This window comes from Microcaecilia unicolor, unplaced genomic scaffold (genome assembly GCF_901765095.1).
Source record: "Microcaecilia unicolor unplaced genomic scaffold, aMicUni1.1, whole genome shotgun sequence".
Taxonomy (NCBI): domain Eukaryota; kingdom Metazoa; phylum Chordata; class Amphibia; order Gymnophiona; family Siphonopidae; genus Microcaecilia; species Microcaecilia unicolor.
Window position 1 is genome coordinate 22,742 of NW_021963352.1, and position 16,691 is coordinate 39,432.

A 16,691-nucleotide genomic window follows, 5' to 3' on the forward strand; every position below is an offset into this window, starting at 1 on the left:
AGGGGCAGTGAGGAGATTGTTCCCTCCCTCCAATCAAAAACGTTTCTGCTGCTCCCTGATCCCATACCTCTGCTGGCATGCATCTTCGGATGAGCTTTGCTAGGTGGCCTCGGGTGAGGATTGTGGTCACTGAAGGACGGTGCTTAGGACTTCTCTTGAACATCTGTTTCATGAGGTAGTGCAGCTCATAGGAGTACTGCGTTGGAAGTGGACTGTAGGAGCCCTGACAAATCTTAAGAATGAGATTCTTCCAACCATTTGCCTGGAACTAAACAGGAAAATCGATTTAAAAGCATCTAAAGGAAAGGCCAGAAGATGGGGACAGTTCACTTGTTTATTCCCCATGTTACTATGCATAAGGACCTGTGTTATTCCTTTTCATCAACTTATCTGAATATAGAACATTAAACTTAACAAGCCTGATATTCTAAGTTTACATGTTAAATGCAGAACAAAGCCATTTTTTAAAAATGCACTAACATTATGGAGAGAATTCTATAAATTGTGCCGGAAAGATCTGGCTAAACTAGTATTCTGCAAAGGGCACTTTGCACGAAGCATCCTTTACAGAATACTAGCTTAGCACACAGCTAATGGCAGTTGGGCGTGTAAATGACTCTATTCTATAACATCATCCTAAATTCTGGGAACACTCCTGACCCACCCATGGCCACACCCCCTTTCGAGTGACCACACTATAAAATTTAAGTGTACATTTGACAGAATAGGGATCAGGGCAGATCTGCATGTAAACCCAAATGACTGCCAATTAACACCAATTATTAATATTATGTTACATTTGTATCCCACATTTTCCCACCTATTTGCAGGCTCAATGTGGCTTACATAGTACTGTAGTTAATAGCTCATTAACTAGTTAGTTTATACGTGGATTTGGGATTTGTGCCAAATTTGCACACCCAACTTTGGGCAACCTGTATAGAATCCCCAGGACAGCGGCCAACATTTGGCACTTACATGTAGATTGTATGTACAAGCAGAACATCTACAGTACGTTCAGTTGTGTTAACTAGGAGCCTCTTTTACTAAATCATGCTAGCAATTACCGGTGTTGCAAATGCGTTGCAGCCCATTCATTTTTGTACCTAAAAATGTGCAGGTAAATTTTAATTAATGCCAATTAGCACCGATAATTTATTGTTAAAAGCCCAATTATTGGTGCTAATTGGCGTATTATTCAATTAAACTCTGCACATGCCCAAGTTTGCACACACAATTTTTAATGCCATTTATAGAATGTGGGGTATGTGTATAAAATTCAGTATTTTTTTTCCTTCATTTCTCCTGTCCTCCCATCTCCATGAGAGTCCTGCTCCAGTTTATGTCTCTCTTGAATCCCCCCCCCCTGTCCTCCATGCAAGTCCTGCATCTCCCACTCCCTCTTCTTCTTCCCCCCCCAATCACAGTCCTCCTTACTTCTTACAGTCTCTAGCTGTACTAGCAGCAATCCAAATAGGCAGTCTCCCGCCAGTATCAGGATTTTTGCTCTGATACAACTTCTTGTTGCATCAGAGCAAAGGTCCCGATGCAGGGATGTCATGCAGGCAGAAGACTGCCTGTGTGGATAGCTGCTAGTATTGCAGCTAAAGACCATAAGGTCTCTGTCACATCTCTCTCTTCTCACCTCTTCCCCAAGGGTGCACATACATACGTCAGGAAGCCATGTTGACAGACCACCTCACAAGAAATGGGATCTAATTGGAATTGGAACACGAATGTGATGTCATCTATGACATCACAGCCAACATGTGCACAAGGTAATCTGTTATTTCTGTCAACATATCTGCTGCCACAATATAAAATGAACAGCAAAAACAATTATGATAAAAATATTACCATTAAATTATTGTTTAAGTGACCCTATATGTTACTACTAGCTATGTGTACTTTAAGATTACTGAATAGTACAGAGTCACATTTGAAGTAATTTTATAAACCTGTTTCCACATGCAAAGCCTGTTTTACAGGCAGAAAAAGCTCTTGAGTTATGCAAATACATACGTACGTAAAAAGTATGCCAATGCTCGTAGGAGTTCCTGAGGGATATAGTTTGGGTGAGTTTCAATGTTATGTACAGATTTTATAAAACACTCATGTGCACACATAGAGCGCACACACATGAACAAACTATTTCTGAAATAAATATTTTCAAATTTTTACAAAAGGAAAAATAAGAGTGTTGTTTAACAGATATGGAAGTTTGTTCCGAATCAAAACAGTCCAATACACAAAAGAACTGCCAATAACGTTTTTGAAGTGAATACCTCTAGAGGTTGGAAACTTAGCAAGTAGCGATCAGTCAGTCAAGATCTTCTGAGATTTGGCAGTGTAATTAGCTGTTAAATATGCATATACCTGATCAAAACTTATTTATGTGCAAAACGTGCCAATTTAAATATTATTCTAGCTTCAAAGGGGAGCTAGTGTAATTTCATCAATACTAGAGTTGCCCTCTCAGGGGCCCTTTTACTAAGCCTCGTAGGCACCTACGGCCACCCAATGCACATCAATTTTGAGTTACCACCCGGCTACCGCGTGGTCCTTGTGGTTATTTCATTTTTGGCACGTGTCTGCCACGCACACCGGAAAATATTTTTATTTTCTGGCACGCGGGTGGTAATCGGCATTTTACGCGCGTAGACCATTACCGCCCTGGTTACCGCGTGAGACCTTACTGCTAGGTCATTGGCTGACAGTAAGGTCTCAGATCCAAAATGGACGCGTGGCAATTTTAATTTTGCCACATGTCCATTTTCGGCAAAAATTTTAAAAAGGCATTTTTTACTGGTGCGCTGAAAAATGATTCTGAACGCACCCAAAACACGCGTCTACACTACCGCAGGCCGTTTTTCAGTGCACCTTTGCAAAAGGGCCCCTCAAATTTCCTAGACCCGTAAATCAGTTTAGTACCAGTAGTTTATATAAGTTGAATTTTTCTCATTATTTCAGTCAAAATACCAGCATACAATAAATTGCAATAACCCAACTGCAAAAATATTAGAAATCACACTAAAAGAGCAAAATGGTCAATAGAAAAAATATAGGATTAAACAAGTCTAAGATGTTTAAGCTTAAAAAATGCTTTTTAAAAATAAACTGTTAACTTAAGAGCTCAGAGGCACACTGAGCACCTTAGCAGAACGATCTACAGTAAGACATTCGTTGTCATTCAAAGAAATGTCTGCTTTACTGTACCTTGGAGAAAGCTTGGACAGATCAAGAAGTGAATTCAACAGGAAAAAAAGTTGAGCATTGCTATTAATATTTTGTAGAGGGGTTGCAGAAAAGTGGCAAACAATGTGGGAGAACATTTTAGTTTGTGATTTAAGACACACTTACTGGATGCTTTAGAGTGCAGAGTTCATATAAAACACATCCTAAGGACCAGATGTCACTGAAGATTTAAAAATCACAAGTCCTGTTAGAGTAGAGAAACCATCAACACCATTGTTCCCTTTTTTATCAGCTTCAGAAAAACATCTTTATAAAGATACCTGTTTTCCTCCAGTCCTAGGTACCTAGAGAACCCTCACTCTTAGCTCAGTACCAGAGAAGAAGGATTCACTAGAATATCAGGGGTGTAGCCAGACCTCGGTGGGAGGGGGGTCCAGAGCCTGAGGTGGGGGGCACAGTTTAGCCCACCTCCCCCAGCTGCCGACCACCCCTGCCACTTTGGACCCCCCTCCCGCCGCCGACCACCCCTGCCGAACCTCCCCCGTTGCTGCCAGATACCTTTGCTGGCGGGGGTCCTCAACGCCCACCAGCCGAAGTCTTCTTCCGCACCGGTCGACTCCAGCGCCTTCGCTGATGATCTGTTTCTGACTCCAGCAAAGGTACCTGGCGGCGGCGACAGGGGAGGGTAGCAGCGGGAGGGGGGGTCCAAAGTAGAGGGGGCCAGGGCTTAATCTGTGGGGGGCCCATGCCCTCACCTAGCTACGCCCCTGCACTAGATGGAGATAAAAATAGATCAGTGCCTACTGGGCCTAGATAGACACAGTAGTATAAAGATTTGCACAGGATTTCTGCAAAAATTCCTTGAGAAGATCAGAAGGAATGTGAAATCTGTAGAGACTGTGTACAACAGGCTCATCAACTGGAGCCTACTTTTGTCCTTTAGAGATAATCAATAGAAATAAAATAAAACATAGAAAAGAAAATAAGATGATATCTTTTTTTTATTGGACTAACAATATATTTTTTTGATTAGCTTTCGAAGATAACCCTTCTTCATCGGATCAGAAATAAGCAAATGTTGATAAACAACAGTATATATAAGTGAAACATCAAAGTCCTTTAGAGATAATTTTATAACAGTTGACCTAACTAGGAAATTAAAATAGGGGGTTGCTTTATAAAGAGAACATAGACACTTATGTATCCTTATAAAATAATATCACAAAACCTGCCACTTCCAGTTTACAGAGCAGGACATGAAAGGAAAACTGTCTGTTTTATAGCATAGTTCTGTACTTGAATCATTGTACAGTAAAATTGAGAGGAAGACACTGTCATTATGCAGCCATTTTCAATATGACATCTAAATCCGATTTTGGACGTTTTGCTGAAAATGTTCAAAAAATCAAGTGGGGAACATAGTGATTTTTGAACCTGAAAAAGGTCTATCTTTTTGCTTCAAAAATGGCCATTCCCTAGACATTTGTAGATGTTTTCTGCTCAATGCGTTTTTCTTTTGTGACCATTTTCAAAACAAACAAACAAAAAGCATCCAAGAAAAAAATACACAAAAAGCTATTGGGATCTTGTGTGTGTGTGTGTGTTGGTGGGGGGGGGGGGGGGGGGGGGTCAGCATTACTTAGTAGACTGACCACACAGACATCTTAGCAGAGCAGTGGGGCAGCCTAGGGGGCACGGCAGTGGACTTCACAGGAAAGGCCCTAGGTACACGTCTCATCATTACCCCCTTATATTATATGGGGAGCCCTTCAAAACCCATCAAAAACCTACTATACCCAACTGTACACCACAACAATAGTCCTTATGGCTGCAGGTGTCACCTACATGTGGGTACAGTAGGTTTTTGGTGGGTTTTGGACAGCTCAAACGTTCTACCACAAGTTTAACAGTTAGAGTGGGATATGGGACCTGGGTTCCCTTCTCCACAGTGCACTGCATCGACCACTAGGCTACTCCAGGAACCTGCTTGCTGCTGTAATAGGACTGGCCATAACATCTGACACTATCATTGAGTTCTCTTGAATGAGGGAGACGGTTGCTGTGTTTCTATCTACCCTGCAAGCTGCAAGGCTGACTGTTGCTGCTTTCATTGGATTTTAGCTCTATTGCGTGTTTGTGCCTTTTGAGACCGCGATGGTTGTTTTAGCCCCTGCAACAGCCTCTCGGGACTTTTTTTTACAGAGTGGCACAAATAAAGCCTATTTATTATACTAAGACATGTGTTCTGCTCTTCTTTGGACTAACTTCTAGCCTTGGACATTTTTGCTTTGTTCTGTTATAGCAGAAAAACGTCCAAGTTCTGGGAACATCCAAATCCTGCCCCCAACACACTCCATTGTGATTTGGATGCACTGCAGATGAACTGAATAGAAAAGCATCTTAAAAATGGGTTTCAAAGGAGGAGGGTGGGAAGCAGAGGGGGGGATTGTAAAAACACAAATCACTTGTAGGAAGCATATCTATGCACTGATAACGTTTTTGTCTCTTTCTTTCTTTCCTTCTTTGCTTGTATACGGGTGTATTTGGTTGATAATAAACAAGATTTTTAAAAAATGGGTTTAAAAAATAGTGGTTTGGACGTTTTTGACAAAAAAATGTCCATCCGCCGCTTTGTGCCACTTTTTGGATGCTTGTATGAGGGATGATGAAAGTGGTTTTGCAAATAAATATTTTGCAGGCATTCAGTCCTCCTGTGAGATTCTTAGGCTAATATCTTTGGAGTCACAGATCTTACACATCTTTTAATCTCATGCAGCATGTTGAAAAGGCTCCTAAGACATTCTGTCACTAACTTGTCTCAAATGGAAACCCACTGGACAGTACACCTCTCTGAACTGGAACAAATGCATCATGAAAATCTGTGTTATCTAACTGCTTGCACAAATACAATGAATGCAAAAATGTGTCTAAAATTTTGAAATCTCCCTCAACACTGTGACATACCTTGTCTTCAAAGCTTTTGGACAGACTGACTCATGCTGTAATATTATGTGAGAGACATTATGAGGGCAGTTTGATATTGCTGTTTTATTCTATTATTAAAATCATCTTGTTTTTGACATTGGGATTTACATCATTATACCTCTGATCAGCCCTGAGAGCGAAATATGGCCGCGTCGGGTTTTAAATAAAAGATTACATCTTTCAAGGACCCTTTTTATCTGTGGTAATACTGCCCTTTGTCTTCAAAGCTTTCCGTATACCCATGGACGTCTCTCATAAATAATACTTTGTTATCATGGCTAACTATAAACTTATCACGACTCACGCCTTATTGGTCTTATACCTGAAAGTCCTTAGCTGATCTCTTGCTTTACATTCAGGTTTCCACCATTTTCCAGATCCTCTGTGCTTGTTCCATACTTTCTTACATTCTGTTCCTGTGTTTGTCCTCATCACCTCCATGAGAAGGCCATGCCGTTTAGCCAGCATCCTTTCCATTTTAAAGTTGCATCTGGGTCTACTGTCCTCTAGGCTGATGGTTCTCAAACCTGTCTTGCGGGACCACCACCAGTCGGGTTTTCAGCATATCCCTAATAAATATGAATAAAAGATATTTGCATGCCTGTCACCTCCATTATAGGCAAATGTCTCTCATGCATATTCATTAGAGGTATGCTGAAAACCCAACTGGCTGGTGGTCCCCCAAGACACGTTTGAGAACCATTGCTCTAGGCTGACGTCACTTTCTTTGACACAATATTTCACTTCTTCCGAACAGGTCAGTTTCTTTTCCCTTCTTTATGCTTAAAGGTCTTTGAAGGTGTCTGTCACATCCCCCTCTTCACCTCTTCCCCCATGTTACACATACATAGGTCATATACCTTTTGTTATTGTAAGGCAGGTTCTCCCAGATTTCTGGAGGCACATAATAAGGTGTTCCAACATAGGTACGAGCATAGGCCATCGAACTAGTGGGAACAAGGACAAAAGGAAATTCAGCTGACTGCATTACTAGCAGCAAAGGGCTTTTTCAGTAACAGTCCAGCATTTAATCCATACCGTTGATGCTACCAAGGAGATTTGCGTACCTGCGAAGAAGCCGCGCAGATCCAAAGTCTCCCAATTTTACAGTTCCACTCTGGGTGAGAAATATATTCTACATTGAAAAAACAAAAAGCACGGCATGAACCCATATGACCTAAAGGAAGCAGAGAATACAGAAGCCAAACAATTAACATACACAGAGCAACAGAGAAAATAAAAGAGAGAGTATATGTGTGTGTCCTAAAGTTAGAACATCAGGGATGCTGTGGGACAGAGAGGAGAGCTCATTGAGATAGTGAGGACAGCCAAAGTACCATAATTCAACATATAAACCCAAAACTTTTTGGAGAGGTGGGGGAAGGGCTGGAAAGCAGGAAAGGCCTAGCCTTTCATTCTATCCAGCTTAGCCCATGCCATGCACCCTACGTACCTTGGACTTGATGTCTCTATGCAGCACTAGTTGGTCATGAATATGTTGCACAGCAAGGCACATTTGTACAAACCAATGAAGTATCTGTTAAAAAAATGGGGGGGGGGGGGGGGGGGCTCTGAAGAATAACTGTAACAGAAAATGGTGAACATTAATGTCGTAACGCTATTGAATGAACAGGTGAGAAAAAAAATTGAGGGCCCTGTTCCTTCTTTCTATCACAATAATATAGCATTCTGGTGGCAGTACATTGTTCTAGAAGAAACCTGTTGGTAAGTAAGTTCAAAACCACTACTAGATCTAGGATTAAATCTTCACAATCCAGAGGGGTTGTACCTACCTTCACAAGGCTTCTAATGCTAAAGATAAAGAGGGATTTTCTTTTCTGGTAGTAGGCAGAAGAGAACAGAGAGTTTCTCAATTAAGTTATCTCCCAAAATATGGGAATATATCTTAAGAGATATTGGCTCCTCCCAAATATAAGAAAACAGCACAAAGCAACCTTGAATAAGTATTTTTAACACAGATGGAGGCATCTCTCTCAAATCTGACAAAAAAAAACAAACAAACCCAAAACAAAACAGTCTATAGAATTGTGAATTCTAACAACTTTTATTTACTGGATTTCAAAAAGATGCCATTTACTCTATATGCAAATCCATACGGAAGCCAGAAAAATACCCAGTCACTAGCAAGAAAGGCCATTAGCACTCAATTTTGTATATTCCATCTAATATAATAATTTGCTCCTCCAACGTTCCGAGGAGGCTACCTGAATTCATAACCATCTCCTGACGTCACTCTCCCACAGTAGAAGCCTGCGTGCCTGACATCAGGAGATGTTACTGTGGTTGCCTCTGTCTCGCTGTCATCGGACTCTGCATCACTGCCATTCTCCTCCGCAACCCACGTCCCTCTCACTTCCCGCTCAGGTATCGGTGCCGGTCATTCCATCTTCACTTACCAAGTCAGGGTTACGGCGGCCGCCAGCAGCGGTAAAAGGCGTGCAGCCTAGGCCCGTTTCTCTGTCTCAGCTGTGGTCCCGTCCTTGCGGAAACAGGAAATGAGGGCGGGACCACAGCTGAGAGAGAGAAAAAGGCCGAGCCTGCACACCTTTTACTGCTGCTGGCGGCCGCTGTAACCCCAAAGAGGTAAGTCAAGATGACTTTCAAACTTCGTAGGGAGGGGGCCTGGAACTGGAAGGGAGGGAGGGAGGAAGGGAGGGACACGACCCTGGAACTGGGAGGGAGAAAGGAGGAGGGAGGAGGGAGGGGGGGAGGGAAGGGGGGCCCTGGAACTCGAAGGGAGGGAGGGGATGTCCCTGGAACTCGAAGGAAGGGAGGGGACGACCCTGGAACTCGAAGGGAGGGAGGGAGGGGGGTGGCACACACTCTCAATCTCACACACACTCACACCCAGTCTCACTCTCTCTCATACACACTCGCACATTCACTCTCTCGCTCTCTCACACAGTCACTCTCACACACACTCTCTCAAACATACACACACTCCGAGGAAAACCTTGCTAGTGCCCGTTTCATTTCTTTCAGAAACAGGCCTTTTTTTTTACTAGTGTTAAATGCTTAACAATCAGGAATCAAGATTTTCCAGTTACCAAGTTTAGCTCTCACCTTTTCTTCAGGAAACAGCTTTCCTCTCTGCCTTTTAACTGTCTGCAGGAGGTCCCCACCATCGCAGTACTCCATCACTATATGGAGGTGACCGTCAGCTGCAGGCAAACAGCACTAATGTGAGAGATCACTTCAGACTTGAGGCCTAGTGTTTCTTTAGCACAGTTAATTAGGCCTTGCATGCATGCTGCACAAGTGAACATAGTAGATCATTTCCTAACCTCTCAGTAAAGCATTATATGGTTCCTTAACCCTTCTTCCTCTGGTGCATCTCCTAACATTTGTTCAAAAGTCATTTCTACCAATTCTGAGAAATGTATTTTTTAGCATCTCGTTTTAAATATAGCCATCAGTAACCAGCTCCGGTTTTTCCCATTTGTGGCCATGTCTCTCTTTCTGTGCTACAAAGTCAAATTTCTACTGGATGAAGAGCAATGACAACAAGAGAGAGCTCCAGAGATTGGCTAAGCAATTTTAGGAGAAAGATGCACAATGTCCAAGACCTTGAGTTCACAGAACTGAACTGAGGCCAGGGAAATTCAACATCAACGAAAATACAAAACAGCAGTATTATTCCAAGTACTAGGTCAGAATACTTACCGTATTTTTCGGACTATAAGACGCACTGGACCATAAGACGCACCTAGGTTTTAGAGGAGGGAAATAGGAAAAAAAATATTCGGACTATGACGCACTTTTTCCCTCCTCTAAAACCTAGGTGCTCCGGTGCGTCTTGTCCGAATCCCTCCCTCCAAGTTCGGGATCGCCCTCCCTAGGGTTACCTCCCCTCCCCCCTGGCTCTGTCACCACCTCTCCCCTTACTCACGCGATCTTCCCTGGTGGTCTAGTGACGTCGGGGCAGGAAAGAGCCCCCTCTTTCCTGCCCAGCGCGCTGCTCTGAATCCTCCTGTATGCTGCCTGTAAGGCTGTGACGGTCTCGGCGAGATTCAAAATGGCCGCTGAGAATTGAAGTGGCCTCGCGAGACTTCAATTCTCGGTGGCCATTTTGAATCTCGCCGAGACCGTCACAGCCTCACAGGCAGCATACAGGAGGATGCAGAGCAGCGCGCTGGGCGGGAAAGAGGGGGCTCTTTCCTGCCCCGACGTCACTAGACCACCAGGGAAAATCGCGTGAGTAAGGGGAGAGGTGGTGACAGGGCCGGGGGGAGGGGAGGTAACCCTAGGGAGGGCGATCCCGAACTCGGAGGGCTGGAGGCCTGCTAAATCTCTACCTTCTGACTATAAGACGCACCCCCCATTTTCCTCCCAAATTTTGGGGGAAAAAAGTGTGTCTTATAGTCCGTAAAATACGGTAAGTAAAAGTAAAAATAAATGTATATTTTAACACTTAAGTAAAGATAGAGTGAAAAACACATTTAAAAATTTAGTTATTACTTAATACAATACTTTTTGAGTAAAAAGTAAAAGCACCGCAACTACAATGAATGCAACTATTGTTAACATTTTTATCCCAACAACTTTACTGCCCTACAATTCAATTCACTTTGCTTTTAGTAAATCTACATTTTTGAAAATGACTGTCATTCATGCGAGTGTACTTATGAGTCATTAATCCAGCATAGCTGAAAAGGTTTTCAACAATAGCACTAGTAGAAAGTGGATTGTTCAGTCTGATAAAAAGTTCCTTCAAATCAGGCCAGATTACAATATTAATACCGATGTCTTCTGACTGCGTCTGCAGATTTGAATCAAGGGAATCTCTGAAACACTTGCGTTCCATGTACTTTTACCATCATTATTGTCATTATTATCTGCATTAGAAGAAGTGCTATCTAATTCAACACATACACCTTCACTTCCATCTTCATGATCATTGTCATGCTGTCTAATTCAAAGAAGGCTTTCACAAAGTTTCTCTAACAATTTTTTGTTTGACGGCAAACTCTATTGGAATATCTTTGAGAACTGATGCAAGAATGTCAAATGTGTGGGAACCCTGTAGTCTTAAGGCCAGATAAGCAGGCTTTTTCTCTAAAGACTATCAGTCCAATGGACAGTCACCCATGGAATGACCAGCAGTCTGTTATAGTAGAGACATATATCTGTTCACCAAGAATTGCTAAAAGCCCCAGTTTCATCTTCACTTTAAAGTGACAAAACTCATCTCTGTTCTGTTTGGCTAAAGACCAGTAACCAATTCAACAAACACTGGCAACTCCACTGTTCTTATAGGCTATATTCGCTGAACAGCAAAATTTAAGATGAGATGATCCAATGTTTATGTGACGAGGTTTGCAATAGCAAAATCCTGTTCCCAGTTTTGCTGCTTCATTTGGTTTACTGTGGAATCATCATTTACATCTCATTTCCACATTTACTTTTTACTTTTAACTGCAAACATCAGATGTAACTGAGTAAAAGTAGTAAAAGTTGGTGAAATTATTACTTCAGTAAAAGTAACAAATGTTATCCTGTACTTAAAAGTAACAAAATTTATACTTAAGTACAGTAACTAGTCACATTTACTTAGACACAACACTGCAAAACAGTCAAAAATCAAAGAACAGAGGGAGAAACCACCTACCAAGGAATGAAGCAAGATTCTCCTTACTTTTTTTCCCTCTTAGTGTAAAATTAATATAAAATTATGGTTATTGTTCTCCTACTTTAACTGCCTCTGGCATGTTTGTCTCATTGACTTCTTAGTTATGGATTGCAATAAGTGAAATATGTAAAAAGGCCTTAACTAGAAGCTGGGAGGGGGGGGGGGGGGGGGGGGAAGAGAAGGGTAAAAATTGATGTCTTGGTGTCTTTTTTGGTGTTATGCTGACAAGTTCACATTTTATATAAGTTGAATTTATATAATATACTTGACAACTGTTACAATTCTATTCATCTTTATTACATCTGTTAATCTCATAAATCTAACAATTGTCTAAAATCCCCATATACCTATCATTCATGCGCATGTGTGGGCGTCTTTTGAGACGAAGCCACCTGCACATCCATGACTGCTGAATGTTTGGCCACCTGTAGAGCCGATTACTGACCCCTGAAGACGCAATTTTTGCGAAACACGATCGTGTAGGGTCTGTGCAATACTATCTCAGTAAGCAAATGAGATGATAGCTCCTGAGAAGCAGTTTGAAATTGAAGGAAAAGATTCAACAATAGTTCTGTGAAGATTGGAGTCACGCTGAATGTAATTTTGTGTATTAGCCTGTCACAATAGAAAACAGTAAATCAGTTGTGGTTTACGTTGAAATACAAAACTTTGGTCTGAGCCTGGTGTGGTGGATAATTGATATGAACAATGGATTGATCTTCACAAGGCTACAGAGTGTTTAGAACCTGGTAGCGAGTGGATCAAGTGAAGATCGTAATGAAGAAAAGGTGCTTTGATTGACTGTGTAATTGACAGGCTCTACACCAACATTGTTACCGAAAAAAGTATATTTTGTGATGAGATTATAAGTGACACAATCATTCTGGGTATTGTAACGATATAGTTTTTGATAATAGTTTTTGATATTAGTTTTAGAGATTTAAGTTTGTGTGAGTGGATGAATGAATGATAGGTATATGGGGATTTTAGACAATAATTGTTAGGTTTATGAGATTAACAGATGTAATAAAGATGAATAGAATTGTAACAGTTGTCAAGTATATTATATAAATTTGCTGCAACTATTTATTGAAGGAAACCTTAGACAACATTGTTTTTATATAAGTTGATAGTATTTGACCAAGTTAATGGTGTGTATAAAATTTCAATAAAGACGGAATGATTAAAAACAAAAAAAAACATCCATTTGGCAGGCTCTAGCTGGTCCTGCTGCTTTAAAATTTGCTTCCTACAGGAGTTTAATTTGCACTTTGGACAGCATGAATGTACACAGTTTTGAGGCTGACAATGACATGCAGAATGCAATCTAAACGTCTATCTGCTGAGGGTCCCTATTTTCCCTTCTCTTCTTCTTAAATAAATAAATAAAATGGACTAGGAGAGCTAAATCGGGGCCCATCAAACTTGACTTTTAAAGAAGTTGTTCAAAAATTGCAAGCCCACTTCCCAGGTCCCCACTGATGATTGCAGTGACATCATGCCAGTGAAGTGATGCTCAAAGAGTAGGAGCCACCCCATAGTCCCTAGCAAAACTCTGTGGTGCCATGAAAACAATTCCCAGTAGCAAAAAGGTCCAAGAAGTCTGCAGTAGTCGTGAGAAGCAAAGAATAGGACTCTTTGAATACATTAAAAGACTTGTAAGAGAAAGATCTGGATGCTTTTATAGCTCTCCTAGAACAACCCTTCTATTTTAGTTTTGTGGGGGGGCATAGGGTCTCTCTCAGACAGACACACATCAGAAAGAGTTAACCAAAATCTTAGTGCTGAGGTGCAAATAAGTGTCCCTAGCAAAATACTTTATATTTAGGAGCAAATACATTCATCAATGCGAGTGTTGAAGAGTAGACTGGTCTCTCTGTTTGGAAGTAGGAAGGGGAGTTTTATTAGTTTTAATATTTCTTTTATGATGAGTATGGAGAATGTTTTTTTGGTATTTGGATATGTTGGTTTTCAATTATGGGGTATGGTATATGAAGGACAGCTAGGAAGTGTTAATGTTTAGTGAGGTGGGGGAGGCTGATGAGGGAGGGTTGTGGCTTGGTTCTTTCTGTTTTGTCCTGTATACTTCTTCAGTAATTTTTATCATCTAGTAGATGGTATGAACCCCCCCCCCAAAAAAAAAAAAACATTTTCAATTAGAATAGTACAGTGATTCCCAAGCCTGGTCCTGGAGGCACCCCAGCCATTCAGGATGTCCACAATGAATATTCATGAGACAGATTTGCATGGTGTGAGGCAGTACATGCAAATCTCTCATGAATTTTTATTGTGGACATCCTGAAAACCTAAATGGCTGGGGTGCCTCCAGGACCAGGTTTGGGAACCACTGGAATAGTACTTACTTTTCAAACTAGAGACCTATGATGAGACAGTTTTCTGTCTGGTATACTGAATCACTGGTTAAGACAGATTATTTAATGTCTGTGACTTCACCTGAATGTAGAAAATCCTTACTAAAAGTCACAGCTTCTTCCTCTCATAAAAAAAGAGGAGCAGGCTGGCACACAGTCCACATGCCAGAGTTTCTTTATCATATTACCAGAAATGAAATTGTAACAAAATGTTCCTTTTCAAATGTATTATTTTACCTACTTATTTTATTTAAGGCCTCTTTTACCAAACCGCACTAGTTATTCCTGGCATCGCTAGCGTGGCTTGGTAAAAGAGGCCCTTAATTTCTTATTTAGTACCTGAAAGCTATTGAACTGTTGTACATTCAGGTATAGTAAGTACTTTTTGGTCCCTGGAGGATTTACAACCTGAGTTGGTACCTGAGGCAATGAACGGTTAAGTGATTTGCCCAAGATCACAAGGAGCAGCAGTGAGATTTGAACTGGGCTCCCCTGGTTTTCATAATGCAAAATTCAAAAACTTTCCTTGAAAAGACTAACCACATTAAAAAATACAAAAAAAAACTTACTGTAAATTAAATATCTGTAATTTGAGCCCAATCACTAATACTCCCACAACACAAACAAACCCCACAACAGTCTAATTTCTGAAACCTGAAGACAAGAGAAACTAAAATGGTCTATGGTACATACCTTCGAAAGACTCCAAGAAGGCAACGATATTGGGGTGCTTCATTTTAGCTAAAAGAACAGCTTCCTGCCTGCAATTCTGGATGGCACCTGCAGACTGAATAGAAAGGGCTCTCTTATTTAACTTTTTAAATATTTAGATGCAGTTCAAGGGGCCTTTTTTGTCAAAAGAGAAAAACATCCAAAAAGTGGCATGTGTGCTTCTGGACATTTTTCTCACAAAAACATCCAAGTTGGTATTTTCAAAATCAATTTTTAGACTTTTTCTTTAAAGGCCATCAGAAGTGTGTTCAAATCAAGAGGGTGTCCCCGGGGCATGTTAAGGGTGGGATTTGGGCGTTCCTAACACTTAGGATGTTTTTCTGCCATAATGGAACAAAACAAAACTATCCAGGACTAAAACTAAGATGTTTTGCACTAGAACTGTTTTTATAATGAATAAGGCATAAAAAGGTGCTCTAAATGACCAGATGACATACCAACACTTAAAAGTTAACCAAAAGAGAAAAAAGTATAGAAAAGACTGAGACTGAAGGGCTCACCACCTTCCACCTGCTGGAGACTGAGATTACTGGATCTTTCTCTAGCTGGCAAGGGCTCTTATTGGCTGGCTAGAGTCACAACGTTTTTCTCAGTCTCTACCTGCTGGAAGGTGTACACAACCCATCTGTCACATTCTGGGCCGGTCCGGAGGGACACTAAGGAAGGGAGCAATGGTGACATGTGTACCTGGGAGCTTTTATTTGAAATCCATTGAAGTGCCCCCTAGGATGCCCCACTGCTCTCCTGGGATGTCTGTGTGGCCAGTCTACTAAGAATGCTGGCTCCTCCTACATCCCAATGGCTTGATTTTGTGCATTTTGCACGTGGACGTTTTTTTCTGAAAATGGACCAAAAATATAAATGCATAGAGCACAAAAACATCTAGCAAATAGCCATTAAAAAAAAAAAGTGATAGACATTTTTCTGTTTTGAAAATGGCTGTATGCCCTGTCATGCAACGCCTAGCCATCTGCCTGGGGTTACCCTGCAGCCAATTAGAGGGTCTATCCCCAGCACAGCTCAGGTCTGCCTGCACTGCCGCTTGTGCTCTATACTTGCACCCTCCTCTCACCGACTGGGTCACAACCGCCTCTGGGAGAGTCTCCCGCTCTCATATTATCCCCAGTGAATTCTAGGTTACTGGGACCACACTTCCAGTGGTCCCACAGTTCCCAGAAAGCACTCACACACCCAACACACAAACCACCAGGATTCTTTATCAGTCCAGACAGGCAGAGACAACAAACTAAACAGGTTTATTATCACATTTGAACAATAAACAAAAACAAATGTGCAATCAGCAAACAATAACTGGTAATTGAAATATGGATCAACACTAAACATTTGTTTACTTCCTAGAAAGTACCTGGGAGAGATCAGGACATATAGCTGTTCTCACCAGTTATCAAATATAACTGCTTTTTTACAGGGCTTCAGCAAAGAGCTCTCTCACTCTCTCTCTCCTCCTGGGCTGAAACTGAAGAAACAGCCAGCAACTGCTGGGTAATTTCAAACTCCAGGCCAATCAGAGCCCAGTCAACATGTTTTAAAAGTATACTGCTCACAGTACTGTAGATTTACTTCTTCACTGAGTGAAACTAAAAGAGGGCACTCACTTTTCCAACAGCTTTAACATAAAACATGCACCACCTGCTGGCCAAACTAGAGAAATGCACGTCAAGGTTTAATCACGGCACTTTTATAGGTTTAAAATCACTGTTTTGTCATGCTCCTCACTTGAAATTTAGATATTTGTA

At 41.3% G+C, this 16,691-nt stretch overlaps 1 protein-coding gene across 1 annotated transcript in view; it reads right to left on the reverse strand.

The window, feature by feature from the left end:
• Positions 1–16,691, reverse strand: part of LOC115459240 (serine/threonine-protein kinase Nek3-like) — a gene marked incomplete at its 3' end in the record, with an annotated part of 44,884 nt that overhangs the window by 21,220 nt on the left and 6,973 nt on the right. The window contains exons 4-10 of the mRNA XM_030189098.1: positions 14,896–14,989; positions 9,265–9,362; positions 7,634–7,717; positions 7,248–7,315; positions 7,041–7,127; positions 3,361–3,415; positions 68–268 (exon numbers count right to left, since the gene is read on the reverse strand). Coding sequence (XP_030044958.1) covers positions 68–268; positions 3,361–3,415; positions 7,041–7,127; positions 7,248–7,315; positions 7,634–7,717; positions 9,265–9,362; positions 14,896–14,989 — 687 coding nt within the window. The remainder of the gene's footprint in view (positions 1–67; positions 269–3,360; positions 3,416–7,040; positions 7,128–7,247; positions 7,316–7,633; positions 7,718–9,264; positions 9,363–14,895; positions 14,990–16,691) is intronic.